The 23,551-nt window shown below is 25.1% G+C and overlaps 6 protein-coding genes across 11 annotated transcripts; 4 read left to right on the plus strand and 2 right to left on the minus strand.

Moving 5' to 3' along the window:
* Positions 1 to 26: 26 nt before the first annotated feature.
* Positions 27 to 3,068, plus strand: LOC107999008 (lysosomal acid phosphatase). 2 transcript variants are annotated; one of them, XM_017058639.3, is made up of 7 exons: positions 27 to 274; positions 828 to 1,030; positions 1,114 to 1,209; positions 1,785 to 2,024; positions 2,142 to 2,448; positions 2,525 to 2,739; positions 2,849 to 3,068. In XM_017058639.3, exons 2-7 carry the CDS (start codon positions 866 to 868, stop codon positions 2,993 to 2,995), a joined length of 1,170 nt encoding a protein of 389 aa, XP_016914128.1. In that variant the 5' UTR covers positions 27 to 274; positions 828 to 865; the 3' UTR covers positions 2,996 to 3,068. The 2 variants fall into 2 exon arrangements, with proteins under 2 accessions (XP_016914128.1, XP_016914133.1); XM_017058644.3 differs by having other exon boundaries at positions 46 to 475.
* A 1,127-nt stretch (positions 3,069 to 4,195) lies between these two features.
* On the plus strand, positions 4,196 to 9,262 carry LOC107998998 (EH domain-containing protein 3). The gene is made up of 7 exons (XM_017058617.3): positions 4,196 to 4,928; positions 5,250 to 5,761; positions 5,845 to 6,158; positions 6,384 to 6,492; positions 6,619 to 6,937; positions 7,312 to 7,482; positions 7,677 to 9,262. Exons 2-7 carry the CDS (start codon positions 5,276 to 5,278, stop codon positions 7,880 to 7,882), a joined length of 1,605 nt encoding a protein of 534 aa, XP_016914106.1. The 5' UTR covers positions 4,196 to 4,928; positions 5,250 to 5,275; the 3' UTR covers positions 7,883 to 9,262.
* A 396-nt stretch (positions 9,263 to 9,658) lies between these two features.
* Positions 9,659 to 11,915, plus strand: LOC107998627 (target of rapamycin complex subunit lst8). Of its 2 annotated transcripts, XM_017057998.3 has the most exons (7): positions 9,659 to 10,118; positions 10,190 to 10,342; positions 10,460 to 10,521; positions 10,634 to 10,784; positions 10,909 to 11,111; positions 11,204 to 11,346; positions 11,422 to 11,915. In XM_017057998.3, the coding sequence occupies exons 1-7, from the start codon at positions 9,993 to 9,995 to the stop codon at positions 11,544 to 11,546; spliced, it is 963 nt and encodes a 320-aa protein (XP_016913487.1). In that variant the 5' UTR covers positions 9,659 to 9,992; the 3' UTR covers positions 11,547 to 11,915. The 2 variants fall into 2 exon arrangements, with proteins under 2 accessions (XP_016913487.1, XP_016913479.1); XM_017057990.3 differs by having other exon boundaries at positions 9,660 to 10,118; positions 11,204 to 11,915.
* Positions 10,336 to 17,463, minus strand: LOC107998598 (ADP-ribosylation factor-binding protein GGA1). Of its 3 annotated transcripts, none has more exons than XM_062075544.1 (12): positions 17,279 to 17,463; positions 15,485 to 15,647; positions 15,181 to 15,341; positions 14,607 to 14,840; positions 14,343 to 14,516; positions 14,059 to 14,278; positions 13,456 to 13,800; positions 13,184 to 13,316; positions 12,704 to 13,071; positions 12,407 to 12,573; positions 12,191 to 12,301; positions 10,336 to 12,111 (listed from the first exon to the last, which is right to left on the minus strand). In XM_062075544.1, the coding sequence occupies exons 2-12, from the start codon at positions 15,519 to 15,521 to the stop codon at positions 12,019 to 12,021; spliced, it is 2,043 nt and encodes a 680-aa protein (XP_061931528.1). In that variant the 5' UTR covers positions 15,522 to 15,647; positions 17,279 to 17,463; the 3' UTR covers positions 10,336 to 12,018. The 3 variants fall into 3 exon arrangements, with proteins under 3 accessions (XP_061931528.1, XP_016913453.1, XP_016913439.1); XM_017057964.3 differs by lacking the exon at positions 17,279 to 17,463 and adding an exon at positions 15,729 to 16,040 and having other exon boundaries at positions 12,704 to 12,996; XM_017057950.3 differs by lacking the exon at positions 17,279 to 17,463 and adding an exon at positions 15,729 to 16,040.
* Positions 17,464 to 18,759: 1,296 nt separating this feature from the next.
* Positions 18,760 to 21,371, minus strand: LOC107998637 (SAP30-binding protein). Of its 2 annotated transcripts, none has more exons than XM_017058012.3 (2): positions 20,668 to 21,371; positions 18,760 to 20,242 (listed from the first exon to the last, which is right to left on the minus strand). In XM_017058012.3, exon 2 carries the CDS (start codon positions 20,060 to 20,062, stop codon positions 19,070 to 19,072), a length of 993 nt encoding a protein of 330 aa, XP_016913501.1. In that variant the 5' UTR covers positions 20,063 to 20,242; positions 20,668 to 21,371; the 3' UTR covers positions 18,760 to 19,069. The 2 variants fall into 2 exon arrangements, with proteins under 2 accessions (XP_016913501.1, XP_028523021.1); XM_028667220.2 differs by lacking the exon at positions 20,668 to 21,371 and adding an exon at positions 20,312 to 20,644.
* Positions 21,372 to 21,433: 62 nt separating this feature from the next.
* LOC107998983 (serine--tRNA ligase, cytoplasmic) lies at positions 21,434 to 23,506 on the plus strand. Its single transcript, XM_017058592.3, has 5 exons — positions 21,434 to 22,043; positions 22,114 to 22,398; positions 22,484 to 22,705; positions 22,780 to 23,036; positions 23,219 to 23,506. Exons 1-5 carry the CDS (start codon positions 21,582 to 21,584, stop codon positions 23,481 to 23,483), a joined length of 1,491 nt encoding a protein of 496 aa, XP_016914081.1. The 5' UTR covers positions 21,434 to 21,581; the 3' UTR covers positions 23,484 to 23,506.
* Positions 23,507 to 23,551: the final 45 nt, after the last annotated feature.

Genomic DNA, 23,551 nt, shown 5'->3' on the forward strand with positions numbered 1-23,551 from the left:
TCTAGTGTCGAATACGTTATACGATATTATCTGACGGATCATATCGATACATTGCACATTCTTTCTACCGACATGTGTATTTAATGTGTTGTTTTAAAAAATATAGACATTGATTTTCCACCTAATTATTAGGAATTATCGCGCGTGTTTTTGTTTTTATCAAAAAATTGATAATCGATTTGTTAATCGATTCCTCTCTTTTTTTCCACATCTCTCAACAACTTGTTTTTCTTTCTGCGTTGTTCTATATGCGCAAACCTATCTTCAAATATATGTACGTATAAATTTTTAAATGTCATTTGTTCACACAGATGTATATGTCTTTATATTTCGCTTCACCGATCGATTGGGCAATAATAAGAGCAACGGTAATGAAAAGTAACAAAAAGTAATGAGAAAAACGGTTATTTCGACACATACGTATAATGTTATCGACAAACATTGATCGAAGATTAAATTCAATCAGTAATTAATGGTAATAAAATAAATACAATCTTAATTCAAGTTCTTAAACTAAAAAAAAATGATTTTTTATATATTTATTTGATAATACACAATGAAATAAATGAAATAAATATACATATATATGTATATATATATATATATATATATATATATATATATATATATATTCAATATACTATTTGTATATGACAAAAAATCTCGCGTAATAAGGAAAGTACATTCCTCTTTTATTACATGATTTTATTTCTAATCTTATCTTAGATGTGATTTTCGGTTAATATGCTATTTTATTTATAATATATTATTTTTGTAAACAAAAATAAATCATCGAAATCAATCAATTAGAGCCGCATTCCTTTCAGATGATTTTTTGCAAGGCACGCACAATAAATATAATAGAATGAGCGAAGAAAATAAACAAAGTAATAATTCTCAACGAAATAACATAGGTACTCACATCATGGTTTCGATACTTAGTATCGGTATCGGTTCTGTATTGTTTGCGTATGTAGCATTTGCTTCAACGATCGGTACACAACAAACTTCTATACAACAGATGATATTTGTAAGTACATATATCATTTTCATACATGATTTGATCAGTGTATCATATCCTTGTAGCAATTAATCTTAATAATGATTCAACAGGTTTTTCGACATGGAGATCGTAATCCTACGGAAACTTATCCAAACGATCCATATCGAAATTACAAATGGCAAGGTGGTTGGGGAGCTTTAACAAAGGTTATAAATTTTAAATAAATTTATTAAATGGATCTATGCGTTACATATTATACATTAATCAATCGAATTTTATTTTAACATATTTATTATCATAATAAATTGAATTGAAATGTTAACTACAGATTATGTTTCTTTGTTTCGATACATTTACATATCAATTTTAAATATGTATTTTTATTATAATCGATAATTGTATGAAATTTTTTTTATCAATCCAAACATGTTAATATATTTATTTGTTAAGTTAAAATTGATAAATTGATAAATTTATAAGATGAAATGGGAAAAAATATTATTGTTAATAATGTTAATATTATTAATATTATATCATTAAAATCGTTAAATTAAAAACAGTGTTTTCGAAACAAAATATGTATATGTATATACATATATTTATATAAATAATTATACAAATAGTTTATTTATTTAATATTAATATCAAATTTATTTGTTTAATATTAATATCAAATGTATAAATTTTTTGATCTATTATTATTTTATAAAAAAAAAAACAAATTTTTCCATTGTAAAAATTATTAATGTACATAATTCTGAATGTTTCACATTATATACAGGATGGCATGCTACGAATGTATAACATTGGTCAATGGATTCGCACTGAATACGGCTCGATAATTGGCAACACATACGATAGTACTCTATCTCTGACGCAGAGTAGTTATGCGGATCGGTGTATAATGTCCGCGCAAGTTTTATTAGCAAGTTTATATCCACCAACCAATGAGGAAATTTTTGTATCAGGTTTGACCTGGCGACCTGTCCCTGTTCATTCGACTCCTAGACATTTGGATAAGGTATATATTAGCTTTAAACATTGGAATATCACAAAACCGTAATATATATATATATATATATGTATGCTAATAAATAAGAGAGAAAAAGAGAACACCAAGCAAAAAAATAATTTTCAGATAATTGTAGTTAAAGCACCTTGTCCAAGATTAGAAAAAGCTTTGAAAGAAGCATATGTGAACGATTCTAAACGTCCAGAATTTCCATCGAGCAAATATTTTCAAGAACTTTCTAATTATACCGGGCAAAATATTTCAACGATTACCGATATTGAATTTTTATACAACACTTTGGAAATTGAAGAACGCAATGGTTTAAAATTACCCGAATGGACAATCAAATACTATAATCAACAAATGCGTGAAATTGCAGCTCGTAGTTTAGCCCTATTTACGAGTAATACATTACAACAACGACTTCGTGGAGGTATAAAAATTGTAAAGGATCCAAAAACTATTCTTATTATAATTCGTATTTATATATATATAAAGCTTCTTTTTAGGGCCATTGCTTAAAGAAATTTTGGAACGTTTGAATGCATTTAATAATAATCAAGATACAAGACGAGCATATTTTTATTCTGCTCATGATATAACTCTCGTTAATTTGTTGAGAACCATGGGATTCACGGATGAATACTTTAAACCTGAATATGGATCGACGCTTATTTTTCAATTGCATGCTGGATCAAATTTTACAGAAGACATGGAACTGAAGGTAATATTATTTTGTATCAAAAGCAATCGTTTTTTTTAATTATGTTTGTTTCTTTTGAAATTTTATTTCACTCCCTTTCTCTTTTTATTTCTTTTTTCCTTTTTTACAGTTGATGTATCTAAATGATACAAAAGCACTTATACCACACTATATGAATATACCTAAATGTGGTACACCTTGTCTACTAAAAAATTTGATGAAATTGTGGAAAAACGTACTTCCCGATAACTGGGATAATGAATGCTTACATTCATAATTCTTTTTAAGAATTCTTTTAACTCATATAAGTTGGATACTCATTAACTTGGAATAAATGTGAATGAATGATATCTATCCTTTTTCAAGATTATTCTCTAATGTCAGGAAAATATGTGTGTGTGTGTGTGTGTGTGTGTGTGTGTGTGTTTAATAATTTATTTCATAAAAAATAACGAAAAGTTTCTATTTCTATATACATCCATAATAACACATATAATCGCGAAGTATGCCGTATCATACGAATCAATTCTAATTCGAGCGAAGCTGGTTAAGATTACTAAATTGGCACAAAATCGTTTAACCAGGATGTGTCCGCGTTGCTTACGCAACAAATGACACTGAATGTTTTGCATGTCTCGTTACGCAATTCGAGAACGATTATTCCAAGCACTCTTTCCGTTTAATTCAAATATTCAAACAGAAGATAATGCGTGAATGTCGATTAAATGCCATCGAATACGAATCGTATTAATCGATACATGTATGTAAGTATGTACTTATAATATGTCATATAATTTTATATTATAAGTCAAATATGTATATATATATTTTTTTATATATGTTTATATTCTAATAAAATTGTTTTCTAATAAATATCATTATTAGTTTTAATAAGGAATTTAAGATGAATTAATTTTAATTATTATTAATGATTATATTAACTGAAAAAAGTTTAATAACAATAAAATTAGAATATTTGTCTTTTATTCCTTTTTCTCTTTCTTTTATATTTATAATCTTTTTTTTTTAATAGATAAATAAATGGATAAATAAATGAATAAATATAATATATATATATATATATATAAAATAGATGGAATATGACCGACCTCGATTAACAGTGACGCGTAACAGCGTACTCATTTCAAGATAAAACTAAATACACGCGTGACTCTACATAGCCAATATCTATAGGTATAATATGTATAAAGACATATGAATCACTCAGCAAAAAGAGGCTTACTTATCTTTATAGAAAAGAAAAGTTTCTAAAATTGTGTTACTGTTGCAGATAAATAATCTTCATATCATCAATTATGTATTTTTATTCAATTGACTTCAATTAGCTTCTATTTCAAATATTTCATTAAAAATATAATCATATTTTTTCATTTTAAGTCAATCGAATTCGTGTATTAATAAAAATTATCTCTCTTTATATACCATTGTTCGTGATTATTTTTTTAATTTTCTTTTTTTATTTATTTCTTTACTTTTTTTAATCATTCATAATTCCAATATATTTAAGAATAACAAATAAATTTCATATAAATTAATTCAATTACATGTACATAATCAATTAAATATATCTAATCAATATTTAATAGTCATTGAAAATATTTGTACAACTTTTGTTCCTATTTACGAAACAATATATATCGTTGAAAAAGAATATCTTCTGTTGAAAAAAAAAAGAATAAAAATGTATATAGATATATAATATTCACTTAATGCAACAAGTAAATAAATAAAAAGAAAAAGGAAAAACGAATAAGAGAAATGTTCAAGAAATAGAAAAGGGATAGAAAAGAATAGAGAAGAATAGTGAAATGCAGAAAAGAGAGAGAGAGAATAGACTAGAAAATGGAAGGAGGTATACTCGGATGCGCGATGCGCAGTCGTATTGATATACATGTAGAATTGTTCGCGACGTGGTCTGTTGAGTGGTCATACACAACCGGTTGTTTTCTTATGACTAACACGTTCAAGTGATACATGATTCCCTTTTATCGATCGTGTTTTAGAAATAGAAATAAATTGTTAAGTTTCCATCAATTTTTTTTTTAAATTTATTTCGCTGACAAAAAGTGCATCTCAATTCAACGTTTCAATATATATAAATTATACGTGCTGTCAAACGTCGTGCCGTATGATAGTTTTTCATCATTCCTGTCACTATTTATATATTTTACAGAATCAGTGCAAAAAGGGTAGATTTTGTTTTTATTAATTTCTTAAATATTTTTCATCATAATTTTATTTTTTTTTTCTTACCTATAATTATTTTCTTACCTATAATTCGTAAAATATTTATTCATAAATGTATTTATTATTTATTATCATTATTATTTAATTTAATCATTATTATAAAAAAAATAGAGAAAATAAAATTCTATGAATTATTATATCAAAATTGTGAATTAATATCAAAACCGAATTAAAACTATTATAATTTTTATTCAGCAAAAAAAAAAGATATTTAATATCATGAACATTTATAAAAAATTTGTAATGCATTATTATATTTGTAGGATTATTATCTTGATTATTATTCGAGATGTTCAGTTGGTTAAGTCGGGAAGAAAGTGGTAAACAGGATCTCTTTGAAAATGTTGCTGATGGCCTCAAAAAAATATACAAATCGAAATTATTGCCTCTTGAACAGCATTATCAATTCCATGATTTTCATTCACCTCAACTTGACGATCCAGATTTTGATGCAAAACCCATGATCCTTTTGGTGGGTCAATATTCCACAGGCAAAACCACTTTCATCAAATATTTGCTAGAACGAGACTTCCCTGGAATAAGAATTGGACCTGAACCAACGACAGATCGCTTTATTGCAGTTATGTACAATGAGAAAGAGGGTGTAATCCCTGGGAATGCTTTAGTTGTTGACCCAAACAAGCAGTTTCGTCCACTTTCTAAATTTGGAAATGCTTTCCTTAATAGATTTCAATGTTCTACGGTCGCATCTCCTGTTTTAAAAGGCATATCTATAGTTGATACACCTGGTATCTTATCAGGTGAAAAACAGAGAGTATGTATTTTTTTACAAACTTTTATTAAATTTTATTAGTTTAACTTTTAGATTTAATTAATAATCATTTTCTCTCATATTAGGTGGACAGAGGTTATGACTTTACTGGTGTTATGGAATGGTTTGCCGAACGAGTAGATAGAATCATCTTATTATTTGATGCTCATAAACTTGACATTTCTGATGAATTCAGACGTTTGATCGAGGCATTACGTGGTCATGATGATAAAATTAGAATTGTTCTCAATAAAGCTGATATGATTGATCATCAACAACTCATGAGAGTATATGGAGCATTAATGTGGTCTTTAGGAAAAGTTTTACAAACTCCTGAAGTAGCTAGAGTATATATTGGCTCATTCTGGGATCAGCCTTTAAGATATGATGTAAACAAAAGGTGAATAGTTTATTATTATTTTATTTATATTTTTTTATTATTATTATTTATATTTTTTTTTTAAATACTAATATCCATAATAATATAATTCTATTTATTTATTACAAAGTTATTAGATATTCTCTAATAAATACTCGAATTTATATATAATCTTTAAAATTAAATATTATATATATGCAAATGAAAATTATATATTTCTTATATTATATTTGCATTTATTTTCAGATTATTCGAAGATGAGGAACAAGATTTATTTAAAGATATGCAATCGTTACCAAAAAATGCAGCGCTTAGGAAGCTTAATGACTTGATTAAACGTGCACGGTTAGCAAAGGTAAACGAGTGTAAAAATGATAGCCTATCCACTATCACTCACCGCGCCTTATTACTAATCAATTGATTATCAGTTATATATTGTTCAAAGACCAATGATAAAATTTAATTATATATAAATTTATAGGTGCATGCTTATATAATCAGTGCTTTAAGAAAAGATATGCCCAGTGTATTTGGTAAAGATACTAAAAAAAAGGAACTTATAAAAAATTTGGGTCAAATTTATGATCAAATACAAAGAGAACAACAGATTTCACCTGGCGATTTTCCAGACTTGAAAAAAATGCAAGAATTCTTAGCTCATCATGATTTTAGTAAATTCAATACTTTGAAACCTAAATTGTTAGAAGTGGTTGATAATATGCTTGTTAAAGATATTGCTCAACTTATGAGTATGATTCCTCATGAAGAAATTGGTACAACATCAGATTTATTCGTGAAAGGTATCTTTCTCTATTTATCTTTTATCAATATATAAATATTCTCATATAAATATATGAAGTTAAAAATATAAAAATACATTCATATTTTATTTATTAATATATTAAATTTATATAATTAAATTTCATTAAATATATTCATCAATTTCATCACTTTTATAATCATATATGTATTTATATTTCTTTCTTCTCATATTATTCTGAAAAATAATCAAGAAAAATAAAATTTTTTTTTTTTAATTTTATTATTGTAACTTCATAGATTGTTGCAATCGTTCATTAAAAAAATTTTTCTGTATCTTTTTATATTTTTTATTTATATTCAAATAACATGAGATATTTTATGAGATTATATGACATGATATTTTGTATCATAGGCGGTGCATTTGAAGGAGTGGTTGATCAAGTGAGTCCATTTGGATATAAACGAGGGGAAGGTATCGATGCTGGTGCAGGTGAACCGGAATGGATAGTTAATAAGGAAAGATATAAATATAATGCAATATTCGAAAAACTCGGCCCATGTGATGGAAAAATCACTGGTGCAGGTAAGTTCTTATATTTACATGTTTGTAATTTGTATTTATAATTCATTGAATTTCAAATAAATAGCAAATTTTTCTTGTAAATAATATTATTCAAAGTTTGAATGTAAATATGAAGATACAAATATAAAAGGTTTTTACATTGTATTTTTTATTTGCTATTAAATATTAATAATATTCATTCATTATATTTTCAGCGGCTAAATCGGAAATGGTAAAATCAAAATTACCGAACAATGTACTTGGAAGAATTTGGAAATTATCCGATATAGATAAAGATGGATTTTTAGATTCTGATGAATTTGCTTTAGCGATGCATTTAATTAATGTAAAACTCGAAGGTTATGATCTACCTGCAGAATTACCAGATCATTTAATACCGCCATCGAAGCGGAATGCATAATTTAATTTTCAATATTATATTCATATCTGTTCATTAATATGGTTTGATGTATGTTGGTATATGTTTACTACGCACACATACAATTATATTTATTGATATATATATATATATATATAAATATACATGTATATGTATATTTATATATATATATATATATACATAATTCGCCAATACAACATCGCCAAATATCAAGTCGATCAAATTGCTAAATTTATTAAATGTTCGGAAGAGTATGCGATAGTCATAAATTTTATTTCGTTAAATATTTTTATAATTTTCATCTAATTAAAATGCAAAAAATTTGGAAAAAAAAATAATAATAAAATGGTTTTTCTTAAATTGCAAATTGTTTTTCACGCATTATTCACTGCTTTCGAAATATGCCACATACTCTTTCGAGTTATGTTTTCTATATTCAAACATTTGGATTTTTGATAAAAGTACAAACTTTTTCTCGTCTTTTTTTTCTTTCTTTACTTCATTCAGAAATTAATAATAAAACTCTGTTAATTTGAATATTTTTTATGAATTGTAAACACTTAGATATGTGAAAAAAAATAAAATTATATAGATAATGAAGAACGAACGAATGAATGAATGAGAGAATACACGCGCGCGCGTATGTAATATATTTTTCTTGAATTTTTTGAATATAATTGTTGATACAAATTATTATTATTATTATTATTATTATTACAATTATCATAATAATTATTATTATTGTTATTATATTTATTATTATAATAATTATTATTATGAAATTTTATTATTATTTAATTATTAAAACTGATTAATTATTATTATTATTATTATTATAGCATATTATTATATCATTAAATCTTAGAAGTGTATAAATTCATTGTATCACTCCATGACTAATGTTTTAATTTTTTTAATTTAACAAATATGTGAATTTTTCCTGTTTTATAAAAACAGGAAAAAAGTGTAAAAGTATAAGATGTTTATATTTTCTAATCATATAGTTGTGTGTACACAAATGTTCGATAAAGCAAAAGTGATATATCTTTAACAAATATCTTAATCTATGATCAAACAAAGTAAGTTGTTCTTTGGTATTAATAGAAATTTCCATGGAATGAAATCGTTATCGTATCGCAAAAATATATGTAATGATACGAATCGTATCTAAAAAATGTAATGATATTGAATCATTTTATATATTTTTTATTTCTCTATCTATACACTATATATTTTTAACAAAAATTATTAATATTAATCGATAATGTAAACACATTTTAATTTTAAAAAAGAAAACAGAAAATTGATAAAATGACGAATATATTTGAATAAATTTTTTAATAAATTATATTTAAAAAATAACACTGCAACTGAAAAATAAAAATATCTCAAGAAATCAAATTGTATCTTTTTTTTTTTATATTGACCCCATTTTTATTTTGTATCTTTTTTTATATACATAATAACGTATATAATATAATATATCATACACAGATAATAATATTTAGAAGAATTGATTTTTTAGTGACATTATATAGGTGTGTATGTCTTTTCATAATTTATTTTAGATTAGAATTGTCAATCAAGTTATCCTCTCTATTAAAAATGGTTTCAATTCTTCTGCAGTGAATTTTTATAGAAGAAGAATGCCTAACATCATATTATCCATAACATCCATCGTTACATTTAGACAGACATGCTTTGATGAAAATTTGATCACATGACATATCTTTACTTAATGTACAGTGGCAATGGAGGATAATGTGACGTCATGTATTCTCCTATGGAAATAGGGGAATTGAATCATTTTGGTAGAGGGGATAAGATATTCGTGTAATTGTGTTCGTCCAACTCCATGTTTCGTGTTTATAACCTGTCATATGATATATTCTAGTAATTGATGCATTTAAAGATACATTACGAATTAATTATTTATTTATAGTTAATATATTATTATTTGAAGTTAAGAATAAACTCATTGAACAAAATTCTATAACAATAGAAGTAAAGAAAGTAAAGGAAACGAAGGATATAATATATGAAATTTTAACAGAAAATTACAAATTTATATATCTAATATTACGAATATTATCGAATTTTCATTTCTAAATTATTTTATACATTTTAACAAATGACTGTGGATGGCACTAACAGCAACGAACAAGTTATTCTTGTAACAGGTGGTTATGATCATACTATCAAAATATGGCAACCTCATACTGGAGTTTGTCAACGTACTACAGAACACACAGATTCGGTAAAATTTTGATGTTGAACGATATATTTTATTTCAAATCTTATTATTTTTTTAAATTTTGTTATTTTTAGCAAGTTAATGCTTTAGATATTACTCCTGATAAATATTTGATAGCTGCTGCTGGATATCAACATATAAGAATGTACGATTTAGTTTCAAATAATCCAAATCCAATTATTAATTATGAAGGAGTATCAAAAAATATTACAGGCTTGGGTTTTCAGGTATTTTATAATTATATTCTGTTGATATCAATAGTACATTATTTTTTAATTGTAAAACTATCTTCAAGACGATAATTGTATAATAATAAGATTATTAAAATATTTTATTATATGTAGGAAGAGGGTAAATGGATGTATACAGGTGGTGAAGACTGTTCAGCTCGGATTTGGGATCTCAGGCAAATACAAATACAATTTAAATACCGTACTAATTTCTTTGCATAAAAATATAAAAATAATATCGATAATAATAACAATAACAAAAAAACAATTATAAATATAATATTATAGGTCAAGTAGTTTTCAATGCCAACGAATATTTCAAGTATCAGCTCCTGTCAATTGTGTTTGTTTGCATCCAAATCAAGCAGAACTTATTGTTGGTGATCAAAGTGGTGTTATACATTTATGGGATTTACGATCAGATCATAATGAACAATTGGTATGAAATATATAAAATAAACTCATTTAGTACATTTAGAAATATTTTGTTTTGTTAGTAATCCATCAATTAATTAATTTTAATTCTATCTCTATTTATTTAAATAATTATTCTTTATGTGAAGATACCAGAAGCCGAAGCATCTGTACAAGATGTTGCAATTGATCAAGACGGTACATATATGGCAGCAGTAAACAACAAAGGTCATTGTTATATTTGGACGCTTACAGGAGGAGTAGGTGACGAGCCTACGCGTCTTAATCCTCGTCACAAACTTTCAGCACATAAACGTTATGCGCTTCGATGTAAATTTAGTCCTGATTCCACGTAAATATGATATATTAATTATATATAATAAAGTAACAAAATTATGTAAAATTTGATTTAATATTAAGATAAAAATCATGTTTCTTATCCAGACTTTTAGTAACTACATCCGCTGATCAAACTGCTCGAGTTTGGAAAACTACGGATTTTTCTGAAGTACAAGTACTTCAACATGAAGCAAAACGATGGGTTTGGGATGCTGCATTTAGCGCAGATTCACAATATATATTTACCGGTAACAACATAATTTTTTTTTTACGTTTTATTATATTTTGTTTTAGATTCAATTTTAACATTTTATTCAATTTAGCTTCGTCCGATGGTGTTGCAAGATTATGGAATGTATCAACAGGAGCAGTAGAACGAGAATATCAAGGTCATCAAAAAGCAGTTACTGCTCTTGCTTTTCGTGACGAAGTACTTTCTATTTCCTAAACGAATGATATATTTCTTCAAATTTTTAAATAAAATATCCCATTTGTACATTTTTAATAATGAAGAATATCCACTTCAACTTTGAATTTATAGTACACTATCTGTATTTTCCGTATTTTTTTTTTTGTTTGTTTGTGCCTTTCTTTTTTTTCTATTTTTCAATTATTATATTTATTTTGATCTTTATTGTATACGATTATAATATGTTCTCTCATGTATTTCGATCTTAAAATAGATTTGTTGATATTTTCGTTTATATAATCACAACATGACTTATAAATATCTACATAACATTAATATTATCTCAGAATATAATAATAAAGATAAAACTGTAATTACAATCTGAGAAATAAAGTAAAAGAAACAATATCTTTTGAAAATTCATATCTTAAAAAACAATATATTCTTCTTTTGGCTATTAGAGTCTGTAATTCTTGAATTTAATTTATATTATAATTACACTTTAAGTACTTTAAACTAAAGGCAATTTTTCTACTTCACCCATTTCTGTGAAAGTTTCATCATCCATGGTATAACTTAACATAAATTTTAACGATACCGTTTCCTGTAGAAGAAATTATATAATTAAATATAAAAATTATAAAAATCGATAAATGTTTGAAATACAATTTTTATTGTTTTACCTTGGTAGGATTTGCAATTAACATAATTTGAGTAATTGCAGATGGAGGTAAAAATGGATTATGACCAGGCAATTCTGTTCCAGAAGGTGGCTGAAGTCTACATTTACATCTCTAAAAGCAAAATATTATTAGTTTTCAAAAGTTACCATTAAATCAATCAAATTAAAATTAACTATTTGTATTAACAATTATTAAATAAACACATTCAAAACATACTTTTGGTACTACTGCTTGAAACAAGTAATTAGTAAGTGGCTTCAAATTCTTACTCATTGTTGTAATCACTACAACAAATACATCTTTTCTTGGATTATCTCGAGCAAAATGAAGCACTACAGATATACCATTTTTTTCTTCAATTACTGTTATAGGTGGATTAATACCTATTGAAAAAAACAATAAAATTAACAAAGCAGTTTTTATTAACCATTATTATATATATTTAATTAAATATTATATTAATGATGTTAATTATAAATATATAAAAATGAACAAGAAAAAAATATTAATTACCTGGTTTAATATCATGAAGATTAATATTAATGTCTGTCAATGGTTTAATCTCAGGTTCTGGACTAATTGAGTTTTCTGTTGATGGTGTTATTGAAGCAGCATCCCATGTACTTAATCGATTATTACATTGGTTTGTATCTATTTTTTCATTTACATCACATTCGATAATAGTTTGAGAATTTGTATCATTATAAGATGGAAAATTATCATTTGATTTAAACTGAATATCAGATACTTTATCATTTTTCATATTTGTAGTCTTTGATAAGTCACAAAAATACGAAGAATTGCCACTGCGAGGAGAGGTCGTTGAAACATAACGTTCTGCTAAGGGTTCGGTATTTGGTGGGCGATTTATACTTTGTTTACTACAGAGATTAAAAGTAAAAGGACAAAAAAAAAAAAAAAAGAAGAAAAAAATGATATAACTATATATAATGAAAATGATTAAGAAGTAGAATAAATATATATTTTACTAACCTTGTTGATTTCAAACGTGAATTTGATACTATGCCTGATAAACTTTGTTTAAGCAAAGAATCCAATTCGTTTAATTCCTCCAGTGCTTTTGCTTTACTGTCAATTTTCTTTTCAGATGTGTTGATTAATTCATCTGAAAATGGAATGTTACTCACCATTTGTTCATTTATTTAATTGATCAAATTCATTACTAAAGACGTTTGATTTGTTCAATGTTATCAGTGTTATTCAATCAAAAGAGCATATATTTTAAGCATTTTATGTTCACGGACCTTTCTTATTTTTAGGTAAAACATTAAGCGGCTGCATAATTGAATCAGTCATTAAGAAATTTGTATTGGAAACTGAAGAAATATCTGAATTTTCAGACTTTCCTAATGAATTGAAAATATCTCCTAAAACTTCCATATCTGATTGATGATTTGTTGTCATTGCATTGTAACTTGCATTTACATCATCACTTTTAACAGGAATGGTCTCCATTGGAGAGGATAAATCTAATAAATACGGACTGATGTTGGAATCTGTCTTAGATTTTATACATTTACCATGAACTATAATTGTAGTATATTTCTCAAATACTTGTTCCAATTCATCACTTGCAGCAAGTACATCACCTATATATAAATAAATAGATATACATGTAATAATAAATAATATAATATAATGTATATATATGTATATATATATAAATTATTTAAATATAAAACAATTTTAAAATTCTAATTGATAATTATATATATATTTAAAAATTATATTACTCATAACTTGATACTAACAAAAATATGTATAAATTTTTTAATGTGTAATTTTATAACACATAAAATATTTATATTCATCATATAAATCTTTAAAAGATATTATAAGATACTGACCAAGCATTCCTTCATTATCTTGAGTTTCATTTGCTAACCTTAGCACAATTGGTTTTAATCTTTCACAAGCTTGATATAATTCTTTCATTAATTCAAGATCTTCTGTACTAGTTTCATTATAATTATATGAATCTAACATTTCTGATAATAACTTTGCATTGTTATGAACAGATTCTAATTCCATTATCCTACGTGAATTTAATTGTACTCTTCTTTCATCCTATAGAATAGATGGTTAATGCATTTTGCAAAATTTTGTAGCATTTCAAATATGACTCACATACCTCTCTCACCATAGTTTTAATTAATCTATTCGCAGCTTGTAAGTCATCAGGATTTTTGCTTTGAAGTAATTTTTGCAACAATTTGGATTTCTCTTCATCATCAAATATTGTGTTTTTAGCTTTTAATACTTTTAATCCTTCTTCTTGTACATTATTCATAGATATAGAATCGTCCTAAGTGCACGTATAATTTTTATATTTTAAGAAAAGATTGGAAGAAAAAAAAAAAGGTCATTTTCATAAAAAATAACACATAAAACTTACTTCGATAACACCTTGTTTTTTTAACATTTCATAGGCTTCCTTGATTTTTAATTCTTTTGGATACTCCTTTGTCCACATATTTAACAATTGCAATACTTTTTGACGTACTATGACTGGTGTTTTACCACCCAAATATTTTGGTGAAACTAAACGAATCATTTCATTTAAAAAACGAAATTTTCCAACTTCTGCGTGAAAAGATGGACCACATCTTCTCATACATGTATCTAATAACTATGTAATTAAAGGTCAGAAATATATATTATATATATAAGAATTATGAAAATTTAAATTTTCTTTAACATATATATATATATATATATATATATATATATATATATTAATTTATTATTAGAAATTATTTTTTAATTTCAATTTATATTCAAATAATATCATTAAATTTCATTAAATATCAACCATTAAATATTAAGCAATAAATGAAATAAAATAATTAAATTGAAATATTTTTACATTTTTACATTTTTATATGTATGTGTATGTATAGCTCAATAAAATAATAAAATAGTTTTAAATTTGAATTTATTATGTAAACAAAAATTGAAAAGAAACTTACAGCAAGAGCTTGAAGTGCTTCTGTCTCATTAGATGACTGAATATGCAACGCTAATAATTTAGTACCAATTTGAATACCTTCTGATTCTTTGGTAAGCATTACGCAAAATGCTTCAATTGCAGCTATATCAGGTTTTTGATTTTGAGGATTCGTTACCCTTTCTATGTAGAAAAAAAAAAAAATTAAAAAAGAGAAAAAGAAAATATTTAATGAACTGACTAAAATTTGATATCTATTAAATGGGTAATCTATGATTACAAATATTTCGAAATAATATAAAAAAATAAATCGAATTTTTACTTACGTATTAGGGCTTCTAAACTTGTTGTTACAACATCCATTTCTATGATTTTTTTACAATTTCTATAAATTTATGAGTTTTAGGTTATATGTATTTATTTGACAGCCAAGACGAACAAAAGTTTTAAAGATACCATTTTGATTTCTTCTTCACAAACAGCAATCACCTTAAAATTAAATATAATATGCTTTAATGTGTACAATTAATATTCTATCTAATTCTAGTTTAATTCTTTTAATGAAAATACATTAAAATGTTAAAAAAAAGTTTCTCATGAAGTTTACAAATATTTCGTATGCAAACAGCTGTTTGCAATACAATTTACTGTAGAATTCTATTCGTAGCTCTGCGAAAACTGACATGAGGCGCTATAATAAATGTTACTTTGATTCGTACAATACCGAGGACAAAAAATATTTATAAACAAGAATTTTCGAATTTCGTTATTAAATGTGTATGATAAAAAATTTTCAATTATAATTGTAGTTTCATTGCGTTCTTTAATAAATTAAGTAGATTAACATTAAGTTCAGTGTACATCAATATATAGATATATTAATATTCGAACCGTCTTATCTGAATTTAATATTTTCTTAAAAATATTCTTGACATGTGAAAATATTATTTAAATATCTTTTTCTTTATAATATATTACGATCATTTATGTAATTCATTGATATAAAAATACAAAAATTTTTTCTAAAAATATTTACTGCAAAATAGATTTCAACGGAAAGAATATTGAATAAATTGTTTTAAATGTTAAAATACTTAATCAAATTAGAACAAAATACATGCATAGAAAAAATTTCATTCATATTTCCTGAAAATTTTAAATACTTCTACATATTTTTAATATGATGTAAAAATTTAACATTCTTATATATCCTTTTTCAGATAAATATCATTATTACGAAAATTATTCATTATATTAATCATTTGGAAAACTAGAATGACTTATTAAAAAAAAATTTGTATTTTAATAATAAATTTTGTTCGAAATACTTTTTTATTACATTATGCAAAATATCTAAAAAATCGTGGCAATAATTACGTGTAATATATAATTCATGAAATACAACAAATTTAGCAAATCAATATTTATGTATTTTTTTTTGAATTACATTTAATTTTATTTTACAAAATGTTGATAATTTTATTTTTTTTTAATTTTTATTTTTATGTATAATAATTCAAAAATTAATTCAAAGAAAATCAATTAATTTATTAATATTTTCAGCCATTTTTATATAAAATAAAGTTGAAAACATTATTGTATTAACATTATAATAAAGTTTTTACTTTTTTTTTGTTTGTTTTAATTATTATCATTTAAGTTTTATTTAATATTGTTTAATATATAGTTTTTAATTTTATAGATTAATATTTGATATATCGTACTTGTATTTTTAATATTTTTTTCTTTTATTTAAAACTTCTTTTTGTTACATTTTTTATTACGTATATATATATATATATATAAACATTAATAGTTTTATTTTTCATTATAATAAAGAAACATGAATAAATAATTAATAGATATTTTATAGAAAAATTAATAAAAATAATAATAAAGATTATTTTTTTAATATTCTAAATATTGCGATAAACTTTTGGTTGTAAAAAGTTTAGAAAGAAAATCTTAATTTAATTTTCAAACTTCATTTTTTTGTAAATACATCCTTATATTAATGGCTTTTATTTTACTTTTAAATAATTTTTGTATATAAGATCACTCAATTTTCACTACGCAATTCACGAAATAACCTATACATGTATGAAAACATTTTAATATACCTTGATAAAAAATTAATAATTTATATAATTATAATAATTTTTAATAAATTAAAAAAAAAAAGAAATTTTTTGATTATATCATATAAAGTACAATCTCGATTATTGCAATCTCTATCACAATACGGAAATTTTAACTATCCTTTTAACTATCTAAACAAAGGTTTAGTCTTCTCTTATATGTCAAGTAACTATCCTGTTTTCAGCCGTATTTTTTTAAAAATTATTTTTCATTATTTTTTTTGTTTAATATCTAGAAATTCAAAATAGGAAAGATTTTTTTTTTAATTATATGATTAATATGCATTTATTATCATTTATACAACAATAAAATTTTGAAAATTAATGAAAATTATAAATAGAATCTATAAATCCATAAATATAGGATAATTCAAAATAAATCAAATTCATCAGATTGCAAAAATGAATAGCCAAAAGTGATTCTAGCTTCGCTTTTGAGTAAAAAAAAAAAAACATTTTCCAGACAAAATTTTAAAAATGAAATTAACTAATTCTTGAATAGATACGAATGAATTATCAATAAAGGATAATTTTGAAAATAAAAAAATATGTAGAATAAAATTTTATCATTATTTTAATTATAATTATTATTATTTATAATAAAAAAACGAAAAAAAAATATATATATACATATATATTACGAACGAAACATAAAATTTTTTTCTTTGAAATTATTATTTTTTAATTATGAATTAAATAAAAGAAAAATGCTATTTAAAAAGTAAGGATTATTATCCTTCTAAAAGTCATTCTCTTTTTTCTATATTTATTATAAGATAAAATAACTATCATAGTTATACTTTAAATGCAGATATGTTCTTCATTTTCAATATTTTGCTTTTTTAATTATAATCAGAAAAAAGATGATTTATTTCATTATGTAAATCAACTTGTGTATGATTTTCACATTTATTTAGTTATGGGATATTGGATTTCTAAACATACAAATCTTTCGTATAAAAGTATCACTAATAATCATTTATTTCGATTTACAAGAAATTAAATCAATTCTAATTTTGTATTAATGAACTTATTTCTTACAATTATGATTATAAATAATAATTATTTTTTCAGTGTTAATCTAAATTGGAAAAGATTCAAATTATTCGTGATGGCAGCACATGTTATAATGTACATATTTTACATTATTCGTCGATTCATAAAATAAAAATACTTAAAAAAGTTTCACTGACCAGCATTTATGTGTATATATCTACAAATATGCATATTCACAAGAAGAAAAAAGAATTTCTTTTATATTAGTTATCGTTGTTTTTGTTTTTTTTTCTTTTTTTTACTTTTACTTTTCTTTCAATCCATTAACATATTATTAGCATAGAAAAAATATCACGTAAAGATGATGAATATCAAAATGTATCTTAAATTCAAAATATTTTACAGAGAAAAAAAATGGTAAAAGAACTCAATAATGGAACACATTATTCCATTTAATTCCAGAATTCTTCTTCTTTAGCTTTTATTATTCTTTTTTTTTTTATTCAGTTATTCTTATTAATAAAGATAGTAATCTCATACTATTGATATATTTTCAAAATGCTTTATCTCATGAAATTAAATGTTGAATCACTAAATTCAATAAAGCCAATAATTAAATACGAATATAGGCATACTGTGTGAATCTGTATACAAATTCATGCATGAAATTTGCTGCACTTTTCTATAAAACTCGCTGTATATGGTGTAATATTAAATGAAGAATGAAGTGTTGCTTTTTCGAAAAACATAATATTTACAAATGATTTACAGTGTATGTTACAGTCTTTTCTTTGGTAAAGATCCAAAAGCAGATATTACCGTTGCTTTGGTACCAGTTGCAGACGATGTTAAAGTGGTAAGAGTTGGTTGAGACAACAAAACAGTTGGTTTTATCGAGGCAGTAGCTCCTGTTGCAACTTGATCCCATTTACTTTTCCTTTTTTTAGCATCATCGTCTGTTGTACTAGAATTATTGGGTCGTTTAGCTGTACCAGAAACGATTTCAATTTTTGTTTTCTCTTTCCTAGCTTTTTCAAGTTTATCCATCTCAGTTTTTTGAACTTTGGCAAGTTCCTCATAATACGAGTCTTTACCCCACTTAAATGGATCAAATCTGTCTGGAGGATAATTAGTACCCAATTCATTGATGCTACAAAATTGAATTAGCTTTTCATAAATGGATGGATTTCTAAAATCCTTCCTTTGTTGAATAACTTTGTTCATATCCAAACCACTGCTCTCCATTTTCCTAAAAAGTTTTGTTATTTTTTCCTGCAGTTCCACAGGACACTGCCCTGGTGGCTCTGGTGGTATAGTGACGCCATAGGAGTCCACCTCGCTATCTGAAACTAATTGTTCTCCTTGACAACAGGGAGAGCATTCCATAATCGAGGAGGGCCTTCCATTTTCAAAAGGCTGTCCATCGATCTGTGTCTGTACCACTCCCTCGTCATCGGAGACTATTGAATCATCAAAGTATGAAACCAATCTCTGCACCTTAGATGTCACATCTGTTACTAAGGTGGGCGCGTTCGACAAATCGTTACTAGACTTGCCACCGACGTTGGGAGCAACAACGGGACTATTTGAGGCTGATGTGCCAGATTTGGGACTGGTGAAAGCCTGGGGCTGACCGACTTGGGCATTATGCGGGGCGGCCCCCTGGGGAGTGTTCGAATTCTCCTGAAGGTCGTCTTCCACCCCGTCTTCGCCCTCCGAGTCGGTATAGGTGGCCGTGAGAGATGCCAGAGCAACACTTTGTACAGACATGGTTAGTTGGCTTTGAGTGTCCGCCGTACTACCAAGCAATATTTTGTGTGGGAACTCACCGGTATAGCGTAGAGTTGTACGCCTTTTAGTTGTATTGGGCTTTTACATATATAAATATGCCTTATATCAACATTAAATATGCCCCAATGTTTTGTTGGAAAATCTATTACTATACCGTATCTGAAAAAAGAATTTCAAATGTATAAAATATCCATAAATTATCATTATATACTTGAGTGAAAAACATACATATAAAATATTCCAAGTTACACATTTTATTAATAAGTTTGTGATTCCTTATTCTATTTATGATAGACAGCTATTAAACGAGATAAAAAGAAAAATATTAAGATATTTAACATATATGTACATTTGTCATATAATTTAAACATGCTTAAACTCAATCAATTTTATCGATACTTTTATAAAAAGTTTGCAAATTATTATTTTGAATTATTATTATTATAATTATTATTATTATTATTTTATGAAAATTATTATTATTTTATGAAAAAAATTACTTATTTTAAATTCACTAATTATTTGACAAGCGCATCAGGTTATGTCATTAAAGATTAAAATTGTATGCAAAAATTACAACCAACCTGACTATACGAATCCACAGTTTTCCTGCTTACACTATACCTGACTTTCCATTCATTACAATAAACTTACGACTTATTATCCTCCTATTAATTAAAGTTTCCTTGGACGAAAAATTCGAACGTTATCAATGTATACCGTGATATTCTAAGTTCTTGTACTCTTTTTACGAATTATGATGATGCGCATGCGCAAAATTAATAAAATACATACTTTCGTGCTCTTAAAGAAAGATTAAAAAAAACTTGAAACAAGTGTAATTCTGATCTCTGCTATTTTTTTTTCTATTATTATTATAAAGTTTTTCTATTGTTTTCCTTTTCTTAATAAAATATAAATTAGAAAATTATATTGATATATATATAACATATAAGTTTTTTGTCATTGATAATTTAACAATTATTAATTTTTTTATATTTCATAATTATCTTATTAAAAATTTTCAATTATTTGTATTTTATTATGAAATTGGAGGAATATTCAAAAAATATAAAATCTTATGATCGATGTAAATATATATGATCGATGTAAACTTGTTTTTCTTCTGTGGAAGGAAACCTTATCTTTTTAACGAAAAATCTTATCTTTTTAATAAATTAAACGAAAACTTTTTAGAAAAAAAGAAGGAAATATAAATGCAAAGATTATTGTATTGTACAAGTTAAATATTATTTTTATATACAATGTAACATACCCTGAAATATTTACTTAAGATTAGCACTCGTATTTACTTTGAATGCTTTAAATATTAAATACGCGTGCGTATATACGTCATCAATGCACCAGTTACCAGTGTCAGAACACGAAATACGAGTAGTGAGCGGTGTTGAGTTGGAGCATGTGTGTCTTTATTGACGTATCTGATTGAATCCACGTGTAATTTAATAGGAATTGGATTTTGACATTATTAATTATCATGGTATTAGATTTAGATTTATTTCGAAAAGATAAAGGTTTCGATCCTGATAAAATAAGAGAAAACCAAAAAAAGCGTTTTAAAGATGTAGGTTTAGTCGACACAGTGATTGAAAAAGATAAAATTTGGCGTCAGCTGCGACATAAAGCTGATAATTTAAATAAATTAAAAAATGTATGTAGTAAAGAAATTGGAGAGAAAATGAAAAAAAAAGAGGCGGTAGACGGTGATGATACGGTCTCAAAAGATATTCTTGAAAATCTGGAAAATTTGATTCCTAATAACTTGAAATCGCTAACAGTTGCACAAATTAAGACTGTTCGTGGTTTTATCGATGATGCTATTCGAACTAATGATAAAAACTTAATTTTAATTGAGTTTGAAAGAAATCACGCACTTAAAGAAATAGGAAATATTTTACATGAATCTGTACCAATTAGTAATGATGAAGAGGAAAATAAAGTAATAATTCAATATAATGGATTTTTATATATTAATGTAAATTGTGTAAAAATATCTTTTTTATTTTTAGGTCGAAAGAACATATGGAGATTGTATGCAAAAAAAAAAATATTCTCATGTTGATTTAATATATATGATTGATGGTATAGATGGAGAACGTGGTACTACTGTTTCAGGAGGGCGTGGTTATTTTTTAATAGGACCAGCAGTTTTTCTGCAACATGCATTAATTCAATTAGCTCTTAGGAAATTATATATAAATGGTTACAAACCACTTTATACGCCATTCTTTATGCGTAAGGATGTTATGCAAGAAGTAGCACAATTATCTCAATTTGACGAAGAATTATATAAAGTATAGGATTGATAATTATATATATAAATATAAATATATAAACATTAATGATTCTGCTTAAAGTTTTATGTTACCTTATTTTTAGGTAATTGGTAAAGGTAGTGAACGCAATGAAGATAAAGAAATTGAAGAAAAATATCTGATTGCTACTTCTGAACAACCAATAGCTGCATTTCATAGAAATGAATGGATTCCTGAAAATATTTTACCAATTAAATATGCAGGATTATCCACATGTTTTAGACAAGAAGTTGGATCTCATGGACGTGATACAAGAGGCATTTTTAGAGTTCATCAATTCGAAAAAGCAAGTGCAATTTTAATTTTACTTACATAAAAAGTATAATAAATTTGCATATTATAAATATAAATGGATAATAGGTGGAACAATTTTGTTTAACATCACCATATGATAATAAGTCTTGGCAAATGATGGAAGAAATGATTTCAAATGCAGAAGAATTTTATAAATCATTGGAAATTCCTTATCGTATAGTAAATATAGTATCAGGTGCATTAAACAATGCTGCTTCAAAGAAATTAGACTTAGAAGCATGGTTTCCAGGATCAAATGCTTTTCGCGAACTCGTCTCGTGCAGTAACTGTTTAGATTATCAAGCAAGACGATTATTAGTCAGGTGATAGATAATAAACTTTTATACTAATTTATTTTATTATATATCGTATATTTATCTCTACATTATTTTTTTTCTTTTGTGTTATTATTATTATGTTACTGATATTATCAATGTTATTATAAACTTCATCCTTACAAATATTGATATAATTGTAGTTTTATATATATATCAATGTGTTCTAGATATGGCCAAACTAAAAAAATGAATGCTAATACAGATTATGTTCATATGTTAAATGCAACAATGTGTGCGGTTACTCGTGTTATATGTGCGATTTTGGAAGTACATCAAACTGATACTGGTATCAAAGTACCAAAGGTTCTTGCACAATTTATGCCAATGGAATATGAAAATGAAATTCCATTTGTTAAACCAGCTCCTATTGATGAAACAGAATTAAAAAAACAAAAAAGACAAAAAGAACGGAAAGATGTCACCTTTACTTAAATTTTAATTTCTTTAAATAAAAATGATGAACTATTATCTAAGTATTATAGATAATAAATTCAATATGT

The sequence above is a fragment of the Apis cerana genome, linkage group LG5, assembly GCF_029169275.1.
Source record: "Apis cerana isolate GH-2021 linkage group LG5, AcerK_1.0, whole genome shotgun sequence".
Classification (NCBI taxonomy): domain Eukaryota; kingdom Metazoa; phylum Arthropoda; class Insecta; order Hymenoptera; family Apidae; genus Apis; species Apis cerana.